Source organism: Rhyacophila brunnea, unplaced genomic scaffold, assembly GCF_057557595.1.
Source record: "Rhyacophila brunnea isolate RB1 unplaced genomic scaffold, BYU_Rbru_1.0 scaffold_20, whole genome shotgun sequence".
NCBI classification, from domain to species: domain Eukaryota; kingdom Metazoa; phylum Arthropoda; class Insecta; order Trichoptera; family Rhyacophilidae; genus Rhyacophila; species Rhyacophila brunnea.
The window spans coordinates 32,817,196-32,844,711 of record NW_028232860.1 but is presented as its reverse complement, the minus strand read 5'-3'; the positions used below and the strand labels follow the sequence as shown (position 1 = coordinate 32,844,711).

The window sequence follows — 27,516 nt, the reverse complement described above, 5'->3', positions numbered from 1 at the left end:
AATCAATTGGTATCCAAGTGGATAGTAACCAAGTTAATTAAATCGAGTTTATTGATAAATTTGCGTTTATTTATTTTATTCTACACAACTATTTTAAACAATCGATAAAAAGGAAGGTTGGTATTTAAATAATACATTATTCCTATATCGACAAATACTATTGTTATTATTTTTTTATGTGTTTTAGTATTCAGAGGGGTCAAAATTGCCCCAACAATGACAGGGCTCTAGCCTGGAGGCCCAGCATGACGCGTCGACTAGTTAAATGAGATATAAACCAGAATTTTTCTCTAATAAAAAAGTATGTGACTCAGTGACCCACGAAAAAAAATAATGAACATAATTTGACCGTCTTCTCAAAAAGGTTCGCTATCCCTGCTATAGAGTCTACTTAGTTCATTTGGTGTACTTCCGTGAGCATTTTTAATGTTATTATAACCATGTATTTGATTTAAATATATTATTTATTATCACTTTGTTTTTTTATTGTAATTTTTCATGTTTTATATAATTTTTTATTTGAATTTGAATTAGAACACCTCTGAATACATAATATTTTGCTTAGGAAACAATGCCAGCAGCAAAAAAAGAAAACCAACGTACTGTCCACTAGTCCACTGTTGCTTATCAATATAAAAATGTTTCATCTCTTCCGGTTTTACCATCATTATACCGCGACACTCGTTCTGATCATCACTCCGAGGTCCATTTTGTCACAGTTTCTTGGAAAGTTTGGAAATATTTTTTGTACTACTTAATTAACTTTCTACAATATTATACGAACAGTGAAATTACAATGTGTTCTGTGATAAAATGTATAATAATTACTGGTATAGGGTGTTTAATAGCAGTGATAGTGATAATTGGATTGATAGTAAATTCTTTTCATATCAACACTGGTAAAATTTGTTTAAAATATAATAATTCTATTTTATTTAATATGTTAACAATTCAGTTAACAAATAATAAAAATTGAAAGCTGATGAAGAAATGACATAGTTATCTATTTAACACATATTTTTTATTTTTTAGTATTATATTCGCACAATAAAATACACTGTTTTCACTTAGTGCCGACAACATTGAAAGAGATAAAATGCACAAATGGTCGACAACTAACTGTCAAATGGTAGATTTTTGCATTGGAAAAAAATAGTTCTCACTTTGTCTTGTCAATAGATTATTGTAACACTCAAAAATGATAAACTGTATCAATGGAAAATATGGTTTAACTTACTTTACGATTAAATTAATTTAAATAACACACATTATATTACAACATGACTATAATTAATTGTATTGTACCCAGGGCTTTTTTTTAAAAACAAAGGTGCCGGAACTTACTTTTTACCAAATTTCTTACCTACTAAAGAAAATTATATTCAAATATCATCATAGCGCATAAAAAATTAATCAAATAAACAACTAAAGTTGTAAGAACATCATAATATATTTGTGTATAGTGATTTTCACTGCCCTCACAAACCTGAAACGGGCCCCCAGTCTAGGATTTTTGTGCGGGCCCCCTACCTATTACTAAGGTTAAAGGCAGTATGACGCTCTATAGTAGCGTTTTTCAGATAGTGTTCGAGGTAAAATTAAAGGTGTTCAGTGTGTCAACAAACATTAAACAAAAAATGCAATTACACAACCACATATTTAAAATTGTTAATAAGCTTGAAGAGAATTAGCGCTTTTACGATTAGAGCAAATTTGTGATGTGCGTTTATCTCACTTATCTGGTCGATCCCAGAGGTCACATGTCACATCCTTGTGGGCGACATGGTGATTTCCAAAGTTCAATCCAATTTTTATCTGGCAAATCGTCTCGATTCCCTTTTTTAGTGTTAGAGTCTATGGCCAAATGTCTTCCACTGAGTAACCACCGATCAACGTATTTGGAAGGATCGAAAAGTGTCAAAGGTGGTCCGACTAGTTTGATGAACAAAAGTGCCGAAACTGTTTTGGTTTTCAACGAAGCTCTTATTAGGGTAATAGTTAGATTTATTTGCAAAAATTTGCGTTCAAATTCACTTGAAGAAATGGTAATAGAATTCAATGCACATATTATCAAACGCGATAGTTTTTTGGGATATGTTTTTTTCATATTATGAGATGATTCAGGAAAATTAACTTGTGCTATGTAAGCGCGAACATTGTTTCGTCGAATTGCTTTTGAAACATTAAAAAAGCCATGAAAAAGGGTGCCGGAACACCATTTCACCACGTTACATGACAAAAAAAGCTCTGATTGTACCTAAGTATATATTATCATATTCAGATATAATATAAGTCTATGAACAAACTTATTCAAAAGGAAATGATCAATTTGATGAAAGAATACATCGTCTCTGTTCCGGCAGAACACACTAACTGGAGAATACTAGTTTTGAGTAATTTGACTTTGAAGTTGTTAAAAAGTTTGAAATAATGGTCTACCTTGTGAGTTTATTAAGTAATCGTAAAAATTATGACTTTAAAATAAAGACTGTTTATTTATTTATTAATAAGGTTATATATAATATGTCATTTTTTCGAATTAGTGTCTTCTGCCAGAACAGTGACGATATGATATCGTCATTTTTAAGGATAACAAGAAAAAACCATTTATATTACTTACAAGTTAGGGACTTATATTTAATAAAATGTGAAATATTATTTTTAAAATTATTTTCTAAGTGTTTAAATATTTTTTGATGGCGTGAATTTTGACTAGCGCGATGTGCGAATAAGAGGACCTGTGTTAGATGGACATTGCCCACTGTTACATATTATTGTGGGTATATATGTATGTATACATGGGTTCTCAATATCCGAGTATTCGTTATCCGAGTCCACGCAGTTACAAATTTGCAGTGAAATGCAAAAAAAACTATAAAAACACATTTAAAAAACACAAAAGCGCAATAGCACACAGTCGTTAATTAATTATCACATTCAATCTTTCAATCCCACACTCATACGAGATATCTGTCTTGCTCACTTCAATTTTATTACAACGTTTTTATTAGCTCATATTCTTATTTGTCCGGTAGTTGTTTATCCACTACAAATCTTGCAATCGATTTTTAACTAACTTCCCGACTAACTAGACATTTGAAACTTTTCAAATTTATCAGAATACGATGCCAATGCATTCTTTTTTTAGCCATCTTTAACGCATTCGCTGCTGAATAGATAATGAGATTTTAATTGCCCCCTTTAAAATGCACGTTAATTACATCGATCGGCCGCCTGGTCATTACGCGGCGTGTGCGTCTTCCGCGCCCAAAGTATTAAGTAGAATTGAATTCATTTTCAGTTAATTCTGTTTTGTTTGAAAAGTTATTTCGGAAGAAATCCGTAATCCAATCCACTATCATTGGTTGCTAAGTGGGTGGTCCTAGCAACTAAATTATTAATATATACGTGCGTTACTATGGAAATCAAAATGACATTTCAGTATTCTACATTTGTTTGTTTTTTATTTACTTCATATCAAGTACAAATTTTCACAAATTATAATTTTCTTTTCTAAACGAGCCCCAATTAAACCTATTTACTAAGTAATGTTGGTCCTCGTTTTAAGCAGAGTGGCTTTCAGAGGTATTTTTTCGGTCTTAATTACCCTCAGATAACGAGAACCTCTGTACATACAAATATTTAGAATACAGATGTCAGTGCTGAATAAGTATCATAGACCTGTTAGGCTTCATTCAATAGAGAACATTGTCTCCAATGGTTTTAAGGTATTATACCGATAATTGTGTGAGGACTTTCCATTTTACTTAGTAATTATAAAATGATGAATAATATACTAGTAAAATTAGTAATTAATGTTTTTAAAATGATAAAAAGAAATGGACGCAATGATAGATAGTAACCTAATCATCGATGTCACAGCGGATGTTGACTAAATCAGTACGAAATAATCTCTTCGTTTTTTCGTTTACAGCATTTTTTTTACAATAATGTATCTTTGTCATATGGTGATATACCATATGAATGATGTCATATGAATGAAATAAAAATGTTATTATTTTCCATGATGACCCGATCGAATTGATTGCCAATAAAATAATGTTTCTTTGTCTCGAGAAAGAGGAAGAAGGTACATAATTAATAATGCCGGGCCTTTCATTTCTGCATCAATACATTTAAGAAACACGAGTGATGTCTTGACCTCCCGGGCGTATTCGTTACGAAAAATTGCACAGCCGTAACGAAAAAGCCACAAAAGTAGCGCGGCCGCGAGAGACTCCAGCCGGCCGCGAACAGTGCTTCGGGAACGACGTGTAAACCCGCGCCCCGCAATTTATTTTATTTTCTTTTGAATTTGGACAACCAGCATTCAGAGAATCAATAGGCAAAGCATGTTCCATGTTTAATAATTTTAGCCGTCAGGGTTTAACTTTTTGTAAATATTTTATTCATATTTTTTTATGATATGAGGATTCAAATTTTTATTTTTTTATAATAATTTGATTAGTTTCTTTATATTAGTAGCTACCTGTAAGAATTGAATTCATAGTATTTCATGTAACGGAAAATTCTCAACCCTCTGAAAATATTTTATGCTGATAAGCTAATTTTTTATGACATGTTTTCATTCTATTCATTTCATCAAACTCCTTAAAGAATGTAAATTATGTATGTTCAATAAAGAATGTTACATTCCCAAATCTTATGAATCCTTCGTTGAATACTTACTTACTTATCGTGTCCGGGATCACACCGCTCTTTTCCAAAACGTTGCAGCGGAGACCGCCCTGTCATTGGCCTTCACCAGGTCCTCCTCAACACACTCAATCCCAATTCGAGGGCAAACCAACATATGCTTCGCATCCTGCACCTCCCCACACTCGCATGAGACATCCTCGCCGGTTAAGACACCCCACTTCTTGAGGTTTGTCTTGCACCTTGTGACACCGACTCTTAGTCTGTTCAGTGCCTTCCAGGCATCGAAGGGAAGTTCGTGTCCCGGCGAGGGTTCCTCTGTTGGCTCTATCCAAGGATTGCAGAGTCTTTCTTTTCATTTCTGGATACGACTCTCTTCTGGGAGGCAATCCACTTCCGTTGTCTTTTTAAGGAAGTTTTTTCTGGACTTGAGCCTTGAGGTCTCTGCTTGATGACCATGGAATGGGTGTCTGGGATCATGCGTCTGCTTCCTTCTAACGACATTCACCGCTACTTCTCTTCGTATATCGGGAGGAGCTATGCCTATGATGGGGTATATTTTATCAACGAGGGTCGGTCGCAGGCATTCCGATATGATGCGACCTGTCTCGTTGATTGATACATCCACATGTTTGGTATGCACAGATGCGCTCCATACTGGTGTCGCATATTCTGCGGCTGAGAAGCATAGGCTTAAGGCAGACGTGCGCAGGGTATGTGGTTGCGCTCTCCAAGATGACCCGGTTAGTTTCTTTATAATATTGTTCCTCGCGCACACTTTGAGTTTTGTAGTAATGCAGTGTTGCTTGAACGTCAGTGTGCGGTCGAGGAGTACACCCAGGTATCTCGGCGTTGGGCAGTGGTCGATTTTATCGCCTCTCCACGTAACACGTAGTTCTCTTTTGGCCTTTTTGTTCCGAAGATGAAATGCACATACTTGTGTTTTACGTGGGTTCGGTTTGAGGTGGTTGCTCTCGTAGTACACTGAGAGTTTCTCCAGCGTGACGGATAGTTAATTTTCAACATCTTCGAAAGTCTTGCCTTGAGCTGCTACGGCCGTATCATCCGCGTAAATAAACTGCCTTGTACTCGATGGTCTTGGCTGGTCGTTTGTAAAAATATTATATAGGGCTGGAGCCAGCACACTTCCTTGAGGCAGGCCGTTTTTTTGGGATCGCCATCAGCTATTTTTACCATGTAATGTTACGAAAAAACGTCTATTTTGCAGAAATGTCCCTATGAGCGTCGTTAAGTTGAGATCGCCGGTAAGTTCATAAAGTTCTCTCAATAACTTTTTATGATTTACCGTGTAATATGCAGCGGTAAGGTCGATGAATACTACGCCAGTTATTTCTTTTCGTTCATATCCGTCTTCGATATGCTGTGTTAGATTTAGAATTTGTCCACAGCACGATTTTCCAGACTTGAAACCAGCCTGCTCTTTGATTATGTTTTCATCCAGGAAATTTGAGATGCGATTAAGCATTAGTCTTTCAAACAGTTTAAAAAGATGGCATAGTAGCGAAACCGGTCGGAGGTGCTTTAGATCATTAGCTTCTTTACCTGGTTTAAGAAGAGCAACTACCCGTGCTTTCCTCCAGATTTTGGGAATCCGAAAAGTTTTTACGCATGTATTGAACATTTGTAGTAGCCATTGCAGAGCTTTGGGTCCGAAATGTTTAATTTGTTCTCCTCTCAGTTCATCGAATCCGGCTGCTTTGTGATTCTTCATATCTTTTATGACGCTTTCTAGCTCTGACAATGTAAGGGGGTTTTGAAGAAAGTTGTTTTCACTTATTTCGTTTCGTATTCTAACTTTTTCCTTCACAACGTTTTTGTCTCGTTGAATAAAAAAAATAGTTAATTGTTCATATTAAGCATATTTATATTTCAACATTTTTCGATATTTTGGCTCATTAACGCAATCTTTCAAAAGAGTTACATTTACTTTTATTCATTAAATATAGGTTCATCGCATCTATTCTATACCCATGACTGCTTTTAGCCGCTACGGCAGCTATCTAGGGTAGGTTTGTATTGAAATATTAGCACGTATTGTAAAAAATACTATAAGTTAGTTGTAATTATTATAATAAGTGCTTTGTTTTAACAGCACCTCTTTTGGCTGTGGTAAATTTTAGAGCGAGATAGACAATTTTGACTGTTTAGTCTTGTGTATAGAATAGATGCGTATATTTAGATAAAATATAAAACAAATAGAGTGAGCTCATAATATTGGGACAGAAAACAAAAATGTTTAAACCCTGACGGCTAAAATTATTAAACATGGAACATGTTTTAGCGTGTTGGCTGCCGAATATCTGATTTTCTACATACTGAATCTCTGAATGCTGGTTTTCCAAATTCGAAAGAAAATTTATTTGCAAAATTAACCGAATCCAAAGGATTTGAACAATTATACTTTTCTACAGACGAACATAATGTTGCACTGTTAGCAAATTAGTGAACAATAACAGAATAAAATATTAGGTTGCACCGCCAGCGAGCACCGCAGCAACACTGAACACTGCTGAACGATAAGCTTGCTGGCGCAGCGAGACTCCACTAAATTTTCGTAACGATGTTGGCTCGGAGAGTAAAACATGTTCCATGTTAAAATAATACATCGTGTTTCCCGCTGTAGTACCTGTTGCCTTCAGTATTCAAATATGGTTCAGCCAACCACTGTTTCGCTTATAGATCACGCGATAAAATTAGACAATAATTATATCCAATTAAATTTATAATAAATATTCTATGTGATGTTGTACTTCCGTGTGATAACTAATATTCATAAAAATGTTGTATATTTTCACAAAACAAAACAGCATCTTTTACAGTTGACTATCGAAATGTTCAAACTGGCATATTAAAATCGGGTTTATCTGTAGAGGTTTCGTATATAAACCTACAAGCTGGTCATTGATAGACCCTAGATAACTACGCAAAAACGGAAAAGGAAAAAGTTGCATCTCGACTGTCGTAGACGGTCCTAGAGCGATGCATTTAGCCTTTCAGCAACGTAGTCAATATATGCGCGCAACAAATTATAATATAAACCTTCCAATTCAACATAAAACCAATGTGATTGTCCTTTATTAGTGGCGTGTTTATCCAAACGTTATATCTACAGTATAAAACCAAGAAAATACCACCACTGTGTATTATTCTTCACCACCCGAATTTACCATATCACGCACACTCAACGCAGCCTTCTAAATAAGATAATCTTAACATCGGGGCTTCATCACCATCCTCGATAACCCCCGATCAATGACATTAATATGGACGAAGCATCTAGAAAATAAAATGACACTCACTTTGTGTCGGGTCTGCCGGATGGCGAAATTCATATTTTAATATCGGTATCCTACGCTCAAATGAACATTCTGCTTGCAAGCGGTCTGGCGACACCGCTGGGTCTGCCCATACAAAATTTCTGACTGTCAGGTTTCGACTCCACCGTTATTATTGTGTTACAAAATGCCAATGTGCCTAGTTAAAAATTGTAAAAAAATCTACTAAACACTCCAAGAAAGATGGAATATCACTTTTCATGTGTTAGTATTATTTATTATTTATAAAATGGCATTTTAAGATATTGATGAATGTTTATTCAATGCAATTGAATGACAGGAACCATTGGACAGTCAGTCGCCTGTGATTCGCTGGGCTCACTTGCGCCTAATCTCCGAGAAGTCGTAAGTAACCGAGAATCTGTTTCTAACGCAATGAGTCATGACACTAATACGCCATTACAATAAAGGTTATATTACTATAAATTCTCGAAGCTTGTATCGCATAATGGAAACGGATACGTCATATGGTCACGTGACATCTACATATACATCTGTGAATGACTTTCATGCACAATTTCTCGTGCGCGCCGGGTATGAAGTGAGTTGTCCATTTAATATGTCATTGCCCCCGATATATATTATGGAAAAGTGTATTGAAGTTATTCAATGTACCTAATTCTTTTCATTGAATTTACTCGTTAATAAATAATATATTGTTTTTCAGATTCAAAGCAATGCGTCACGGCTGACAACTATCTAGGAAAATGTATGGAACTGAATAAGTGCTTTCCGATGATTGATGATGGAAGTTCCATTTATGTTCAAAACGAATGCAGTGACGACTCTACGACTGCAATGGTTAATCATAATTTTCTTTTTCAATACCTAGTACCCACTACCCAGTGACGTAAGGTGGACGTAGGCTATTAATATCCGACATAAATAATGCAGATCAAAGCTTTTTGATTGAAAATATTTACAAGACTGTGTAAATGCATAATATAAATGTTCACATTTACCCATCAAAACACACAAATAAGAAATAAATCAAAGACGGAAGTTTCTATGAAAAAAATATGAATTTGATATAATAATAAAATAGTATTTATAAATTTTATTGTTGCTTATTATGTTATAATGTGTTTGAGTTCTCACCGTTTGTTTTTCTTGTTTGGTTCCTCGACGTTTCAAGCCCGTTACAGATATAATTTCAAGAGATAAAGTGTTTTGTTAGGCTAGGTTAGGTTCTGTTAGCGCCGATCTCGTAAGTATGTAGAAACGGATTCTGTTAATCTGAGTGCGAATGTTAGGGCTTGTTTACACGTCCTTTGCACCTTCTAATCATTTGGGCTATTTTACAACGTTTTTATTATGTCGTATTCTTATTTGTCCGGTACAAATCGTGCAATCGATTTTTAATTAACTTCCCGACTAGCTAGACATTTGAAACTTTTAGAATATATCAGAGCACGATGCCAATGCATTTTTTCAATACTTTTAGCCATCTTTAAGTAGAATTGAATTCATTTTCAGTTAATTATTCTGTTTTGTATGAAAAGCTATTTCGGAAGAAATCCGTAATCCAATCCACTATTATTGGTTGCTAGGGGTCTAGGGTCCTAGCAACTAAATTATTAATATATACGTGCGTTACTATGGAAATCAAAATGACATTTCAGTATTCTATATTTGTTTGTTTCTTTCAAAATAGAAAAAAAAATGATTTGTTGACAATTGCCTTATTTGTCCTAAATTATTAATACATAGAATTGTCAAATTTATTTGATTCAACAGAAAATTTAAAAACGTGGTATATAAAAAGTTCTTTTTATCTTGTAATTATTTTTCATAAATTTGCACTCAGGATGAATTATTCTAAAAATACATTGTTAAAAATACATATATTTTATCATCTATTTATTTAATTATTACTACATATCATTTGATCTAATTTTATGAGAAGTAATCAGACAAAGAGGCATATCAGTGTAGTAAAAAGTGCTAAGTCATAAAACGTATTCTCTATTATCAATGGTGAATCAATAGTCAATAGAATAATTCGAAATATTTGGCACGAATATTTATTTTTCGAAATATTTTAATTCAACGCGACAATTCTATAAGCATACTTGAGGGATTTCGTTTTCTTTTTATTCAACTATTGTTGGTTTCAGTCAATATATAAAGCGCCTTGTTTCAAAAGCCCCTAAAACGATTTTTGGTAGTTCTGAGAAAAATGAGAAAAACGATTTTAGGTAGTTTTGAGAAAAATGAGAAAAAATCATATCTATTAAATCTGTGAACTTTATGTATTTATTTTTTTATAAGTTACATTCTAAAGAGTATTTTGGCTTTCCATTTTAGCGGTATTTGAATAGCACACCCAACCATTTTAGCGGGTTTTGAAATTTACCCTAATTTTTGGTCATATGTATTGACGAATTTTGGCGTTTTTTTAAGTTGAATCTTAGGCCATCATAGGCCGTGCATATCCACGGCTGTGTATATATGACGAGTGGTGGTGGGAACTTTAACGTATGTCGCAAAAATATCCATCTAACTACATATCTAACTCAAAAATTTTCAAAAACCGTTTTAGGGGCTTTTGAAACTAGGCGCTTCATATTTGAATTTTGGCAGCAATTCAATAAAGTAGTAAGTAATGAAAAATTGACATTAAATTCATTTTCGAAAAACTTAAACATACATGCTTTCTTAATACCGATAATAACGGTGTTTTGGATTTTTGAAACCGGTATTTCAGTATCGATAAATAATTGAATACCGGTTTTGAAATACGGGTATTTTAACCCCTATGTGCAAGTACGACGTATGAAAATATAAATATTGTGTGCGGTTTTCAGGTGTGCTGTCCAAAAATCTCTCCGAATATTATTGATCATCCGAACCATGACCTAATTCCAGAGAAATGCGGTAAATCAATTGGAAGAATAGCTGGAAACACTACGTCTACACTCTTCCAACACCCATGGATGGCAATTATTATGCAATCTATAAGTAAGTCAATAGGACAATGAATATTTAAAGCACACCCACACCAGAAAGTCAAGAAGCCAGCAGTAATTTTCTTTTTTTTATTATTTTACATTGGTATCAGCGAATATTATTTTCCCTGCATTAATTAATTATAGTAGAAAAGGTTAACCATGAAATTTCGCATATTGCGATTTCTTCTACTACGCACTAATTACATAATATAGTAAATTAAATGAATGGTACTGTCATTAACTCCGATTGCTTTTACATAATGAAGTCTATATTCTTCTGGATAAAAAGTCACACAGGGATTGCCGAGAACAAGGAGGCTGATAAATACGCTAAACAAGCCACAGCAGATTTAAAAAAACCTTCAACCTATACACACTTCTCTCTAAGTTACGCAAAACAAAAACTAAAGGAAGACATAACAGAGCTGCCACTGATACACAACATCCGCCACAGGATCAATAACGCAGAAATTTATTCCAAACATAAACTCTGCCATCACTCTTGCCAGGAACATAAAAATATCACACAAACTCACACATAATAATATTATACTAACAGGCCACAGTGCAGTGCTAGCCAATCTAAAAAGATTTAAATTGAAGGACGATGACTGTTGTCCATGTGACGGCTACACATTTCAAACTGTGTGGCATGTCATCAAAGACTGCCTTATACTATAAAGGGAGCGATGGACTCGTTTGCCGGCGCTCCATTGGCACGCAAGTCAGACGATTTACAGTCTTCGGACTTTTTGTGTGGAGCACCCCAGATCTGCGGACTTTTTGATCCGCAGACCAGGTTCGTTGGATTTCAAACATGTTTGATATTATTTACTCTCCGAGTTGCCAGACTTCGTTCGTCGATCACTACGTACATTCGATTTGACATCCATACGCAATCATTCGGACTGAAAAAAATCTGTACTTAATTGTTTTAAACATTTTCATTGATTAATTTGTTAATTTACACATTAGAAAATGAGAGATTTATCAATTATTTTTTTATTTATATTTATGAAATTCATAAAAGAAAACGTAAAACTTGTGTTGTTTTCACTGCTATATTATTTTATGCAAGTCTACAAATAAATAACACAAAATTATAGGATTGTCGGAAGACCTTACGATAATCGCAACTTTTGACTTTTGACAGCTCTACTTTTTTTATTCGTTCGTTGATCAGTAGCAGAACATAGACAAATCGGACGATTTATTGTCCTCGGACTTTTGGCTCGCCAATGGAGCGCTGGCATTAGGACTCTATGAAGACAGCATAACCATGATATTGACCTCCAAAAACCTTACGAAATACTAAACAATAAAACAACACAAGAACACTACACAAAATATTTAATTCTGGCCATAAAGTAAATTAAAGATATAAATGGAGGAACGTAATTAACTACACATCAATACGACGAACCCTCCCAACCACCTTGTACGAAAAAGCAAGGGCATGGTTATTTATATATATAAAAAAGTAAGCCTATAATAGGGTTATCGTTGTCTCTCGCTCTAACTATGTCATATTTTCTTTCAAAATTATCAGACTTCACGCTTATCTAGTGTGTTTATAAACCACACTACAAATGTGTTTGAATAGTTATAAATAATTCAACTTCTTTATTCCAAACAGATGGGTCTGTGAAAGAAGCCTGTGCAGGAACCATAATCAATGAGTTGTACATCCTGACAGCAGCTCACTGCGTCACAAAACTTCCTCAAGGAATAACTCTGGATAAAGTCCGAGTCGGAGATCATGACATCTCGTCCGAATTCGATTGCGTAGGGAGAGGAAAAGACAAAATATGTGCAGCAGAACCTCAAGAATTCAAGATCTTGGAGCCAATACCACACGCTTATTACAATCCGGAGACTCGCCAGAATGATATTGCACTTATCCGATTAGATGCCAGAATCGATTTTACGATATGTACCTACATATACTTTTAAAAACTATACCAGAACGAAATTTAAAATTAAAAACATTTATTATTTATAGAACAATACTGTAAACTGTACAGTGTATCTTTAAAATACCCATAAAATATAAATCGATTCCACCTAAGCCTGCGCGCTCATTACGATGGCCAGCCAGTGCTACAAGACGCGAGGGCCGGTGGGTGAGCATAACCATACGCTGTCCGTGTAGATTGTGTACTGTCGGTTACTCGTGTCGGTCCAACCAGCTGTTGGACCCATCGGGCCGTCCGACCTGGTTGCCCTAAAGGCTAATAATTATCTTGCATTTTTAAAAAAATGCGGCGTTTTACTGCGGTCGTGAAGATCTATTCAGATAAGTTTTGCTGTCCGTATGATTGACTTCGTTTTTTGCTATATTTATTAAAGTCCCTTTTTTGTTAATTCTCTTGTGCCTTTTCTCTCCCCGGCACTTTGCATTAGAGTAAAATCAGTAAACTCAGTCAAATATCAATTGAGAGCGTGGCAACCTCAGTCTCGGGTAACTGCTTCTGGGACATTACCAGGCAACCCAGGCGTAAACAACTGTACAGATGCTTCACATCAAACGTAGTGCCTCGTGATACGCTCGATTAAGACCGAGTGTGGTGCAGGGCTGGTTTGGTTTGGAGGGCGTGTTTGTGTTGTCTTGATATGAAGAGAGATGAAACGGGGCTAAGAGGGGATTACTGTAGGTACGTCGAAAACGTTTGGTGGTTAGCCAGTCGACCGAAGAGCGCTGATAGGCTATTTCCTCTAGTTGTAGAGGCTGGCCGGCTAATGGGCACGCATACTAAGTTCTTGATTATTGCCACCCCCATTAGCTTCAATACCGCATAAAAATATTGGTTTATAATTTATAATTATCTTATGCCCAAGGCGAGCATCTCTCTTGATATACCCCTTATGTCACCAGTGTTAGACTGTGAACGGAATTGTCATTGCTGTGGTTATAGTTTTTTTTATATCAGTTCATCCGTAATATGGGCCTCCACAGAGTGTAGTTTGTATTAACAGATTTTTTGTTTTAACAAGAAATGGGTGTTAACTCATTGCTCAACTTATTAGATAACCAAACACACATTGAAAAACAACATGCGTATTTGTCAGAAGCCGGTTTCACCCGGGACTCACGACATTATAAGCCGACGTATCACCCGCTCGGCCATCGTGGGCCGATATGGTTTTACACAACCCTAACTAACACTATGCTTTTTATTTTGTTTTAAAATTTATCATTACTAATATTTAGGTTATTATGAACGTAGTTATGCAGAATGTAACCAATCCCCAATAATGTTGAGATGAGATAATGGCGCTTTAGCAACAACATGATATTACAAATGTATGTAAAATTGTAAATAGTCTTTTATTTCAAGAATAATTTGTTTGCGGCTTGGCTATTTTCAGCAGAACATAGAGAAAACCTTCTCGCATCTGATCTATATCATATCTCATTTATTTTTTATTTTTTGTGGACTGGCTACTTTCTGCATAACTATGTCCATTTGAGGTTTGTTCCATGAAAATTAATTTACAATCCTCATTTCTCCCTGTCGCCATATAAGTCTACTTTACCCGTTTATATTATCACCAGCCGGGGTCGATCCACTGGTGGATGAAAGCTTCCCTTATTTTATTCCATCGCTCTTATCGGTCTCTAGTTATTTGCTGTCACGTACATCCACCGAACTATACGAGTTCGTCTGTCCAGCGGGTTTTAGAGCGTCCCTGTGAGTGTTTGTTTATTGCCCCTTGGGTACCACTTTATGACAGCATTTGCCCAGTAGTTGTCCACTCGCCAAGCGACGTGTACAGCCCATTGCCATTTCATCTACTAAGCGACCTCATGAACCATGAACATGGATAACCAGCCACTGACGGTGGCCAATACTACACTATAAATAAAGTATAATTTACTATCCTCGTTTCCCCCTGTTGTCTACGCTGTCCATCTCATCATCGTTAGCCGGGGTTGATTCACTGATAGATGGAGGCCTCCCCTAGTTCCCTCCACTCTTAGTTGTTGTTAACCCGCTCTATTTGAGTGCCATTTCTGAGGATTGATTTTTCCGTCGATATCCGTCTATTGGCTACATAAAATATATTTATTGAATTTCAGCTAGTTCACAACCAATATGTCTTCCAACGTTGGAAAGCATGGAAACCATGAACATGGATAACCAGTCACTGACGGTAGCCGGATGGGGCTTCACAGAATACAATTACACCTCTGAGGTCTTGCTGGAGGATGAAGTTTTAGTCATCAACAATAAACGCTGCGCGGAAATATATAAAAGGTATTATTTTTCTCCAACATATGAGGGCTTACAGTCTCCGCAATGTATAAACAATAAGATTAGAATTTAGCGATGCATGACAATATAATATTCTAAGCTCATAGGTATATGAAAATATTGTTTAATTTCAAAACTTACATTCTCCAACTAAATTGAAATTTTCTACATTAACACTTCCCATTACAGAGTGCTCATTGCCGACTCAAGTAGAAAACCGATACATTCACAATGAATGGTCCTACTTTTTCCACTCTTCCCGTTGTTTTATATGTATGAACTGTCATTGCCTGTCATTTTTCTATAGAGTGCTCATACTGACGCATCTGTCGTTTCACGTCTGTTCACACAGGGAATGGTTTGATTTGAATAGATAAGTTAGATGATAAATAATACACTAGCATTAACACACCTTCTACTTCATTTTTTGGAAATCGATATTACCACCGGTTTTTGTGTGAAGGACTAGTCTGACTTTGACAGTGCTGATGAATACCTAACAGGAATGTATATTATTTATTAATAACACTGATAGTTATTATATTTGATTTGAGAATTTTTTATAATTTAATTTGAAACGAGAAAGGGCGAATCAATATGTCAAGCAATCTGGGATCCGATTTTGACAGCTGAAAAGTGGACCACTCGTTGCTTGTGCAAAAAGTTATGCACAGGCTTTATTAATCTAAAGATGGCGGTGGAGTGCTATATTAAACTGTCATGGCCGACAGTTTTTGTTTACAACAACCTCCATAGATTCACAACAAACTAATATTCTCCGATATAAGTTTAAATTCAAGATGTTTTGTATTTATAACAAATGTAATATTCTTTTTATTGTAATATATTAAATTTTATGTGTTCAATACAACGACTATTTATTTGAAATTTTACAGAAAAAACGGTTTTTTTTCAATTTGCTAAAAACAATATTGGCGAATCGTCTACCTACTAGAGGCACCTAGCGGAAAAATACGAACGTTGCAATTTGAGACATTTTTTTTATAATTTACAATAACTGTCATCATCATCATCATCATCATCAGCCTGAATCTATCCACTGCTGGATGAAGGCCTGTATTGATTAATAAATATGTATCTGAAAACATTAAAAAGAAAAATATTTTTTATTTTGAATCAAAGATAAACTTTAAAAAAATGTGAATTTGTTAAAATAACCCATCTTATATTATTACAATATGTTATTTTATAACATTTTTTAAAATTTCAAGTTTGACTTTAAATAAAAATATTTTTCTTGTTAATGTGTTCAGAATCGTATTTATTAATTAATACAGTTTAAATTGTAAATTTTAAAAAAAATATCAAATTGCAAGGTTTGCATTTTCCGCTAGGTGCCTCTGGTAGGTAGACGATTCGCCTTGTATGAGAAACCAATGTAAAATAGTTTTGTATCTTTCACCATGATGCATATTATTGACTAACGGAGAACAGAAAATACAAGGTGTTACACTAGGAACTTTGGTGCTGTAGAGTAAACTAGAGATTGCAATACCGGTATATCAAAATCGGTATTCAAGTATTTACCAATACCGAAATACCGGTTTTAAAAATTCAAAATACCGGATTTTTCGGTATTAAGAAAGCACACTCGTTCATGTTTTTGAAAATGAACTACAAGCTATGTGCTGCTAAAATGCAAATATATTGAGTTAATCCAACAGAGGTGAAAAAATAATAAAACTAATTTCATCAAATATATTTATATAAGCAATTGCCGCGATGAATTATTATCATAATATAATTTTGAAATAGAAAACAAGGACAAAGACAAAAATGTTCAATTATTCAATAATAATTATTGATGACTGTACAAGCGTTGAATTTAGGAAGCTTTTACTGCAGCCGGACTTATTTGCACTTGATGAACTTTGAAAGCTTTAGTTAAAATTATTATCAATATATTCAAATTATTTGTAAAAAATTACTAGTTCTACAATTATGTTCAATACATATTTTTAAATGTCAACATAATAAATGTACGTATGTAGATTTTTGCTATAAAATAATATTTAAAAAAAAATTTCATCGCTATATTTATTGATAAGCACCTACTTCTGTCGTGCACTCATGGCTGAGGATTGTGACCACATTTAAATGTTGCCATCCTTTGAGCGACCAAGACTTTCCATCCTTCTCGATCTTCCGCTTCTCTCAGGGCAGAATGGATGGTGCCCCCAGTCAGCTCTTTCACTTGGTCGCTCCATCGCGCAGACGCTCTTCCTATGCTTCGCCTTCCCTGGAGGCTACCCAAAACTACCAGTCTCTCCAGGTTGTCCGGTCCACGCCTGACAATATGTCCAAAAAACTGCAGAATTCTTCTCAGACATATCGTCGAGAGCCGTTCCTTTATCTTCAGTCTCTGGATGAATGACTGGTTCGTCCTGTGCTCCGTCTAAGAAATGCAAAGCATTCGGCGCCAACACCACATCTCAAAGGCATCAATTGCCTTCCGTTCTCTTGCCTTCAGGGTCCACGACTCGACTCCGTATAGAAATATCGAGAACACTAATGTTTGCATAAGCATCATTTTTGTGGCAATCGAAATTCCCCGATCCTTCCATATAGTGGTAAGGCGTGTCATCGCACTTTTTGCAATCTGTGTGCACCTTCTTATTTCCGCTTCGCATCCGCCCTTTCCACTGATGGTCGATCCAAGATATACAAACTCGTCGACTGTTTCGAGGTTTTGGAGTGTACTTGGTGTTGGAAGAAGGTTGGCCCGATCTGTTTTTTTAATGTTTAAGAAATCGCGGTATTCAATAAGAAATACCGAAAAATCGGTATTGACATTTTCATTCGGAATTGCAATCCCTAGGGTATACAAACGTGATACTGCTGTGTATTTATTTGTGTGTTTTTTTATCATGACCTGAATGTGAACTAATGGTTCGTTTGTCAGGGTATCCATAGTTCTTTTTTACGTCTTTTATAATAGTTTTCTCAGTTCAACTGGCATTGTTTGTCACTGATATACATAGGAATAACCAATTATGATTTATTAGTTTATTACCTAGCTCCGTTTACTCCAGTTTCCATGTGACACTAAAAAATTTGTATTTTCTTTCAGGTCCGATAGACGGATATCCGATAAACAGATTTGTGCGGAAGGACGAGAAGGTGACAATACTTGTAACGGTGATACTGGTGGACCACTCATGATGCTCACTAGCATATATCAAACAAAGGTCATGGTTCAGTACGGCATTGAAAGCATGGTCTCCTGTGGATCCGAGAAAACGCTAGGAATATACACAAAAGTAGCACCATATATGAAGTGGATTCTCTATAACATCAAACCATGAAAAAGCCCGATATTAATGCTGATAAATGGAATGGAGGAACATGAAGACGTCAAAAATTTATTTATTGTTTTCATATTATTTATTCATAAATACTTATCAACTAGGTAATCTAGTTTCTACTATTTATATAGTTTATTCGTTAGTAACAAAATGTAAATGAAAGAGGTGGAAGCCCTGGGAATCAATGGGGAGGAAAATGATTCTAATGAGTCACATACACAATATGCTTTTGGTGACATAGCTACACAACGGTTACATGTAAGTTGTACGTATGCAGTTCATCGTGGGACCCTTATTCATGCACCGCAGTACGTGAAACATGAGTTCGTATAACATTTTATCAAATAATCTTCGTTGAACATTTCACCGTGGAATACATCTGTACGTATCTTACAACATGCGGCGATAGTTTGCAAATAGTACTGTTCCAATTAGATTAACCCTAACCTAACCTAACATAACCTAACCTGGTAAAGACATCTCATAAAATTTTCCACATATTGTAGCATACGTACAAATACCACGGTGAAATGTTCAACGAAGAACTCGTCATTTGATTAAATGTTACACGAACTCATGTTTCACGTACTGCGGCGCACGAATTAGTGTCCTGCGGTGAACTGTTTACGTACAAATTTCCGGATACGCTACCCAACAGACGGGCACCTTTTAAAAATCATCCCGTGCTTCCCACTGTTTACTTATATTTTTATAAAACGTGTTTATCGCTTGATATTATCCACTTAAACAAAACTTTTACAACATGTGTTTCCTCACATGATTATCTTTACCAAGTATGAGTACTGCTGTGATCATGTTAAATTAATAATTTGTAAGATCTATAATAAAATATTTATTGAATCACCATAACGTTATTTTTGGTCAGATCCTATCCTATAATATTATTGATAGCTAACCCTAGTTGTATAGAGAAACAACTCAAAATTTCATGGTTTTTAGTTAATAATGCCATTTGACACACAAAGGTATTCTTTTTATAATATATTTAGCATAAAAAATCTAAGATGTCTTCAATGTGTGATAAAATTGGTGTGTGTACTTATACTTACAATGTCAGCCATGAGTGCACGACCAAGAAGAGAGAAAAAAACAGAAGTAGGTGCTTATCAATAAATATAGCGATGAAATTTTTTTTTAAATATTATTTTATAGCAAAAACCTACATACGTACATTTATTATGTTGACATTTAAAAATATGTATTGATCATCATTGTAGAAATAGTGATTTTTTACAAATAATTTGAATATATTGATAATAATTTTAACTAAAGCCCTCAAAAGTTCATCAAGTGCAAATAAGTCCGGCGGCAATAAAAGCTTCCTAAATTCAACGCTTGTACAGTCATCAATAATTATTATTGAATACTAGGCAGAAATACAACTGTTACATTTCCGTTTGCGTTATTGTTTATAGTCCATTAATAGACATGTCGGTTATAGGGTTATATACAAAACCTCAGTCAGCAAAACTGCCGTCGAATTCTTTGTATGTGTCGACTGCCTTTTTCCAAACCTACATATTCATAAAAAAAGTACTTATGAAATAACACTGTACTGACCATTCTAATTTTGTAGTGTAAGTATAGAAAACTTTAAATGTCCATTTATCTCGTGAATTAAACCACACAAAAGTCTCAAAATAGTGCGTTAATCAAAATGTTAGCCAAGAAATCTTCAATGAAAATTTAATTTCTCTAGAATCTGCCGATTCGGAGCCGTTGAACTCCAGGCACACTTTGTGTTTTATAATACCTATTGACTATAGAGTACTATTATAAAAAAACATTAAATATTTTCAAAAATCTTACATTAAAAGCAATTCAATTCGGCTGCGGAAAAACAATCATCAACTCACGATACATCCTGACAGCTGCTCACTGTTTGACGGCGTTGCCAGCCGGTATGTATGAGGAGTGAGGGTTGGTGAGCATGACATCTCTAAAAATAGAGATTGTGAGAATTATGGAACCCGTATCTACTGCGTCCCAGACTTTCAAGACATTACCATCGAAGCAGTCTTCTATTACCCAGGATACAACTCGGTCAACAAGGGAAACGATATTGGCCTAATCAGGTTGAGGAAACCGATTAAAGCAGAATGTAAGTAATCGACCAGACGATTTAAATTGCCAGATCTTCCTTATTACATCTCTCATGCTTCATCTCCCATTATTTGAATGCTTAGACAGGGATGCATAGAATGTCTCTAATCACTCTAGATAGGTAAAAGTCTAGCGTAAAAGTAAACATGCGGAGAATATGACGAGTAACCTGAAAATCTGACTAGAAACATAGACATAGACATAGACATAGGCATAGACATAGACATAGACATAGACATAGACATAGACATAGACATAGACATAGACATAGACATAGACATAGACATAGACATAGACATAGACATAGACATAGACATAGACATAGACATAGACCTAGACATAGACATAGACATAGACATAGACATAGACATAGACATAGACATAGACATAGACATAGACATAGACATAGACATAGACATAGACATAGACATAGACATAGACATAGACATAGACATAGACATAGACATAGACATAGACATAGACATAGACTGAAACAAAAAGAAAATAAATAGTTTTTAATGTGAAAAATATTTTGAGCAGTAGTATTCAGCGATCGAAATAGAATTCTTTACAACCCACAAATTCCATAAGTGAGCAAAAATAAAATAAAATTAAATTCCAACAGACTTCATTTGAACCCTCCATTTCGATCCCCGACAGAAATACAGTCGAACTCGGTTATTCCGATCACGGAAATAGCGAAATCTCCGATGTAATGAAGAAACATTCGTTAAATAATTTAACTAATAAATAATTAAATAAGCTAAATAATTATTATAGTTTATGATTTTCTCCATACATTTATTCCCATTTATAACGAGCTATTAATCGGGTATACCGAGCAAAAATTTCGTCAAAAATGTTCAACTGTTAATGTGTCGATCGTTTAAAAACAACATTTTAAACCCTAAGCATTGAAGTTAATCCCTCCAAACCAAAACCCGCCACGCACCACACCCGGTCTTAATCGGGCGTATCACGTGGTCCTACATTGGCGATGTGAAGCATCTAGTTAAGTTTTAGGCCGGGAATGCCCGCGAATTTAGGAGGAGATACCCATGACTAAGGTTGCTACGCTCAGAGTGAGCTCTGACTGAGTTTAAAGTTACTTTCTAATGCAAAGTGCCGGGGAGAGAAGAGCACAGGGAAATTATGAAAATAAAAATGATTCTAGTGTATATAAAATAAAATAATGAAGCTTATCATACGGACAGCAAAAATTATGTGAAGAGATCTTCACGCCCGCAGTAAGACGCCGCAAATTTTTTAAATGCAAGATAATTGGCAACCCTAAGCAATAAAATCCGACCGGGCAGGATGCCGCCGGGATCGGATTACGTTTATGACACTAGTTAAGTGTTTAAGGACCTAGTGGTGTTTTCGCCGACAACATTGAAACAGTATCCACGCATATGGTAGAAATTGCATGTAAAAAATCCAAGTCAGCAGTTACCTACCAGCGCCGGCGGCTCATTACAATAAACAACTTCTTTTGTAGTTTATGAATGCCATGCTTGTTTCGGGGATATTTACAATGGTTTTCAGATTTTTTATGCTTTATGCTTAAATAGAACGTGGCGCGAAAAACGATATAACGAGTAATGTTTATAACGAGCAAATTCAGTCGGTCCCATCTTCCTCGTAATAACCAAGTTCGACTATATACATATTATTATATTATCAACACGACACAATTATACTATTAAAAAAACCTTAAAAATACGAATGTATGTAAACTATGAGATGCGACTACGTAACCTTCTCAATGATTGTCGACGAGAAGCTACCATCTGGGGCCATGCAGGACTTTCCATTTTGGAGGACAATAATTAGGATACGAACCGGAGTAACTACGACCAAAAACAATATGAAGAAGTGGGGATACTTCGTGATCCTTCAAAGTGCGAATGTGGCACCAAGGAAACTGCGGAACATGTGAGGGTATGCCATGACGGTATGCCTGACGTATGCCATGACGCATAGTGTCCAAGCCATGGTTGGGAAGATTGTAGGCACATCGCTTACATGGATGCGGCAGAAGAAGACTTCAGTTAGTTAAATGATTAACGTGATGTCTATGTCTTTAAGCAGTATAGTCGCGGTTAAATTTAAAAATATATTACAGCAAACTCAGCTCCTATTTGTTTACCAACTTCTCCCGAGACTTCAAATCTGGCGCTCGAAAGCCGGGCCATGAGAGTGGCCGGATGGGGCTCTTTTGTTAATGGAAATTTTGGATCTAAAAATTCTGACGTTCTCTTACAAGACAATATTAAAGTCGTAACTAACGAAGAATGTGGAAACGTGTACGATAGGTTAGTGAAAAGTCCATAAAAAAATAATAAATATATTACTAACTGTCTGGAAATACCTACTCCTTGTTGAAGCAAACGGAGATTCAGGTACTATTTGTCAGTCAGAAAAATAAAATTTTTATTGAAAACTGATTGAAAATGTATTGCAAGTCTTAATGCGTGTTGAATTTGGAATGGTTATAATATATGTAAATAAATATATATATCGGAAAATGAGTATTACATGCATAATAGGTACCTACATTTTATTTTTTATTTATTAAGGAAACAAACATTTACGTTTTGATTACACAAATATGTTCAAAAATAGAATACTTACTGAAAAGTTATTGCAACCAGCAAAGTTTCCATAAGTATATAAATTATAATATAGCCTAACAAGATAGAAAGTAAGAAGAATATAGATATAAAGAAACTACATAAGAAAAATGAGGAAGAATAATGAATAATTTATAAACAAAAAAAGTAACATTTTTTTTAAATATCTAAGTATTTAATATAAGTATATCTATATTATAAATGTGTTAAGAATTATTGAAATTTGTACATAATATGGGTGATCTAAGAAAAAGAGAATAATAAGAAACGAAAAAAAACGTAACATAAAAATTCGATCAATATCCATTATATAAAATTTTGGAGATTTTTGGCCCGTTTCAACGAAACAGGTGAATTTTGAAAGGATCAACGGTAGAGAAATACAATATATTGTAATTTAAGCAAGAGTGCCGAATTAAAGTGTTTTGTGGATAATTAGAATCACTACGACTGACATGGTACAAAGCTTGGTTTCGCGTAAATCTTGATGGACAATAGAAACCCATCCTTTCGAGTAGGTTTGACGAGTCAACAAAACCATGAAAAGAAAATACTGATCAGATAGAGAACGTCGACTTTATTTAATATGATGGCTTTATAGTGTAAGTTTTTGAAGAAAAACGCCCTATATTGACACATCCTAAATATATGAAAACAAAGCTAAAAAAAGAACCCACGCTCTTCTGATTACGTTAATCATATTGTAATCTTTTAATTTTCATAACAGAACCTAAACTCAGGCATAAAATCAATTCAATCAAAACCCCTATGTTGAACCAATTAAATCAAGAATGCAACTGAATCTTCATTGATGTCAGTTACTTATTCAGGTGAGTGTAGGGATAAATTTAGGAAAATTCAATCAAAACCGTGGAGGTCAAAAAGCAAGTAAAGAGTTACATTTCTTTTTAATAAAATTAGCTTGCAACTTTGACGACGACTACTCAGTACTCACATACATTTATATAAACTCATCTTGCCTAATAGAACAGATTAAACGATTTTGTAAATTTTCAGGAGCCTCCTGTACGGGATTAGGCACAACCAAATGTGTGCTGGAGGGAACGGAAGTGTCAACTCTTGTGCTGGTGATTCAGGAGGTCCATTGAAAGACTTAGTCAAAGTTGGAGAAACGCTCCGCTACGTTAAATACGGAGTGAGTTTTGGCTCTAATGAGTGCAGAAAACCTGGATGGCCAACCGTTTATACCAGGACAGCATCTTACATGGACTGGATTTTAGATTCTTTGAAACCGTGAACGTAGTGTTAGTGATGGGGAAATAATTATATTGTAAATAAACCGTTTCTTTTATTCAACGAATAATTCACAAGATTTTGAGAATGTAACATTCCATATTATATTGAACATAAATAACTTGAAAACTTGTGAATTATTCGTTTAATAAAATAAATGCTTCATTAAAAATTGTTAATAAGTTCAAGTAGACTTTATAACTAAAATATTTGGCGAGAGCCGGGCGTCGGTTAGTAATAAAGGTAATTAATATTCAACATACATAACTTGAAAACACTTCAGACATGTAGGTACCCACTAGAAAAAATCGTATTTGGAAAAAAAAAAAAAGAACCTCGACGAGATTTGAACCCGTATAACCATTGGTGTCGCACCAATCTGTGCATTGATCAATGCTATGAGACTCTCATCTAATAACGATAATTTATACTAGTAGGTTATACATAAAAAATGCTATCTTAACTATCGGCTTTTGTGTATTAAATTAAGGAATATTAATTACCCTAATTACTAACCGACGTCCGAGGTGTTTTCAAGCTATGTATGTTCAATATATGGAATGTTACATTCCCAAAATCTTATGAATTATTCGTTGAATAAAATAAATGGTTTATTAAAAATTGTTAACATTAACATAACGTTAACAAGACCGATAGTCAATAATAATGCGATTTGATCAACATTGCATGTATGACCTACTAGTTTAAATTGTCGCGATTAGATAGGAGGCTCGTAGCAAAATTGGTTAATGCACAGTTGGCGCAATATCAGTAGTTATACGGGTTCAAATCCCATCGAGCATCGTATTATTTTTTTCAATTAACATGATTTTTTCTAGTTAACACATATTTTTTATCTCATCTCGTGAACGCTTTGAATTTATAATTTGTCACGTTCATTATAAATGTAAAATTAATAAATTTGAATTTGAATCAGGTATTTTTTTTATTTTAACAGGATTGATTATCGTATATTGATTAGCAAAAAGACGGTAAAACATTGTAAGGTAGTGACATCGAGCACTATTTTACAACGTTTTTCTTAGGTCGTATTCATATTAATTGTCCGGTGATTGTTTGTCCGGTACAAATCTTGCAATCGATTTTTAACTAACTTCCCGACTAACTAGACATTTGAAACTTTTAGAATATATCAGAACACGATGCCAATGCATTTTTTAATACTTTTAGCTATCTTTAAGTAGAATTTAATTCATTTTTAGTTAATTCTGTTTTGTATGAAAAGTTATTTCGATACCATTATTGGTTTTTAGGGGGTCCTAGCAATTAAATTATTAAATAATATATGCGTGCGTTGCTATGGAAATCAATATGAAATGACATTTTATTATTCAGTATTTCTATCAAGTACATTTTTTTTTTGATCGTTTAAGCTAGTCAAGTCAAGTTTATATGATTCAACAGAAATTTTAAAAACGTTGTAAGTATACAAAAAGTTCTTTTTATCTTGTAATTATTTGTATATATTATTATAGTCGTTGACGCAATATTTTCATAATAAATGAAAACGCAATCGGAACTAAATCCAGTGACATTGTTAAACGCACCAAAACACTCATGTGACAGTATTTACAAAGCGGTTATCATATTGACCTGTGACTCACACGCAGCATCTGTGATTACACCATACGGTATGTTTTCTCTATTAATAATACCATTAAGGCTCGATGACATTGAGCTACTTTACAAGCTACAAGCCGGCGAATTTACAATCTGCAAGTAAACTCGCCCAGTGGCATCATCGAACTAGCTAACAAGCAGATTGTAAACAATCTACCGAGAAAATTTGAGAGCCGGGCTACTTTTATCGCTACTCGCTGGCGTGTGGGCCGATCTGCGTCTGCGCAGTAGAGCGATAGTGGCGAACCTGCCGGTAAAAAAACGAACCACTCAATACATCCTGTCAAATAATACCAAAAATGACGTTTTAAGATACATAAAGTATAATATCCTATGTACCCTATCAATATTGGGGTCTGGCGTAAATCCCAATGAACTTTTATTTACATTCACCGCAAATTAAAGAAACAACATATGGTTTCAACTCGCTAGCTTGTTGGCTTCTGAGCGAGTGGAGTGTCATCATCACAATCGCACTAGCTGACTCGTCCGCTTTTAAACTCGCCGACTAGCAGCTTGTGAAGTAGCTCAATGTTATCGAACCTTTATTGTCCGCGTATCGTGAGATACGAGTACCAACCAGATTATCGCCATAATTAAAATTTGCACCCAGGGCAATTTATAATTAAATTGAATTACTCGAATATCATAATGATTTTATACGGTATTTTTACGCAGAACAGGGGTGGATTAACTGGGCGATATTCTTTTAACTAAAATATTTCTCGAGAATTCGAGAATTTCGAGAAATCAATAAACCAAACTCAAATTCTCGATTTAAAAAATCTTAAATTCGACACAAACAGACCCCTCCAAACCAATGGCCCCGCACCACGCTCGGTCTTAATCAAGCGTATCACGAGGCCTTACGTTTAGATGTGAAGCATCACCAGTTTTTTACGCCTAAGAATGTCTCAAGAGCAGATGCCCAAGACTGAGATCGCTACGCTCTCAAATGAGCTTTGACAGAGTTTACTGAAAGACGTAATTTAATAAAAGGCAAGGAGGCCTAACAAAAATAAGTTAATTTAATGATATATAAGATACGTAAAAACAATACGGATAAACAAAACTATGTGAAGAGATCTTCACGTCAGCAATAATACTTTTTTAATTTTTTTTAAATGCAATATAATTGGCCTTTGTGGCGATCAGGTCGGACAGCCCGATTGGCTCAACAGCTGGTTGAGCAAAAAGCAAATATGTGTGCCTGCCCTTGGTAGAAGCATCTCACTTTCGCTGTCCGGTCTTCGACGCCACATCCAGCGTCATAAGACGTTTTGTCCGCTTCCTCAAAGATACTTTTTCACCACCAAGGT

The 27,516-nt window shown here is 35.0% G+C and overlaps 1 protein-coding gene across 1 annotated transcript; it reads left to right on the top strand.

The window, feature by feature from the left end:
- The first annotated feature begins 682 nt into the window (after positions 1-682).
- Positions 683-24,560, top strand: LOC147071549 (CLIP domain-containing serine protease B4-like). The gene is made up of 9 exons (XM_085947967.1): positions 683-899; positions 8,680-8,813; positions 10,820-10,973; positions 12,600-12,896; positions 15,045-15,222; positions 18,311-18,541; positions 20,516-20,667; positions 22,795-22,984; positions 24,320-24,560. Exons 1-9 carry the CDS (start codon positions 797-799, stop codon positions 24,558-24,560), a joined length of 1,680 nt encoding a protein of 559 aa, XP_085804093.1. The 5' UTR covers positions 683-796.
- The last annotated feature ends 2,956 nt before the right edge of the window (positions 24,561-27,516 follow it).

Bases quoted from the DNA above. Each gene is read 5' to 3' on its own strand.
- LOC147071549 (XM_085947967.1), top strand. From the start codon at position 797: ATGTGTTCTGTGATAAAATGTATAATAATTACTGGTATAGGGTGTTTA. The intron at 12,897-15,044 runs GTACCTACATAT...ATTGAATTTCAG, and splicing joins CAGAATCGATTTTACGATAT to CTAGTTCACAACCAATATGT. The intron at 15,223-18,310 runs GTATTATTTTTC...ATTTTCTTTCAG, and splicing joins TGCGCGGAAATATATAAAAG to GTCCGATAGACGGATATCCG.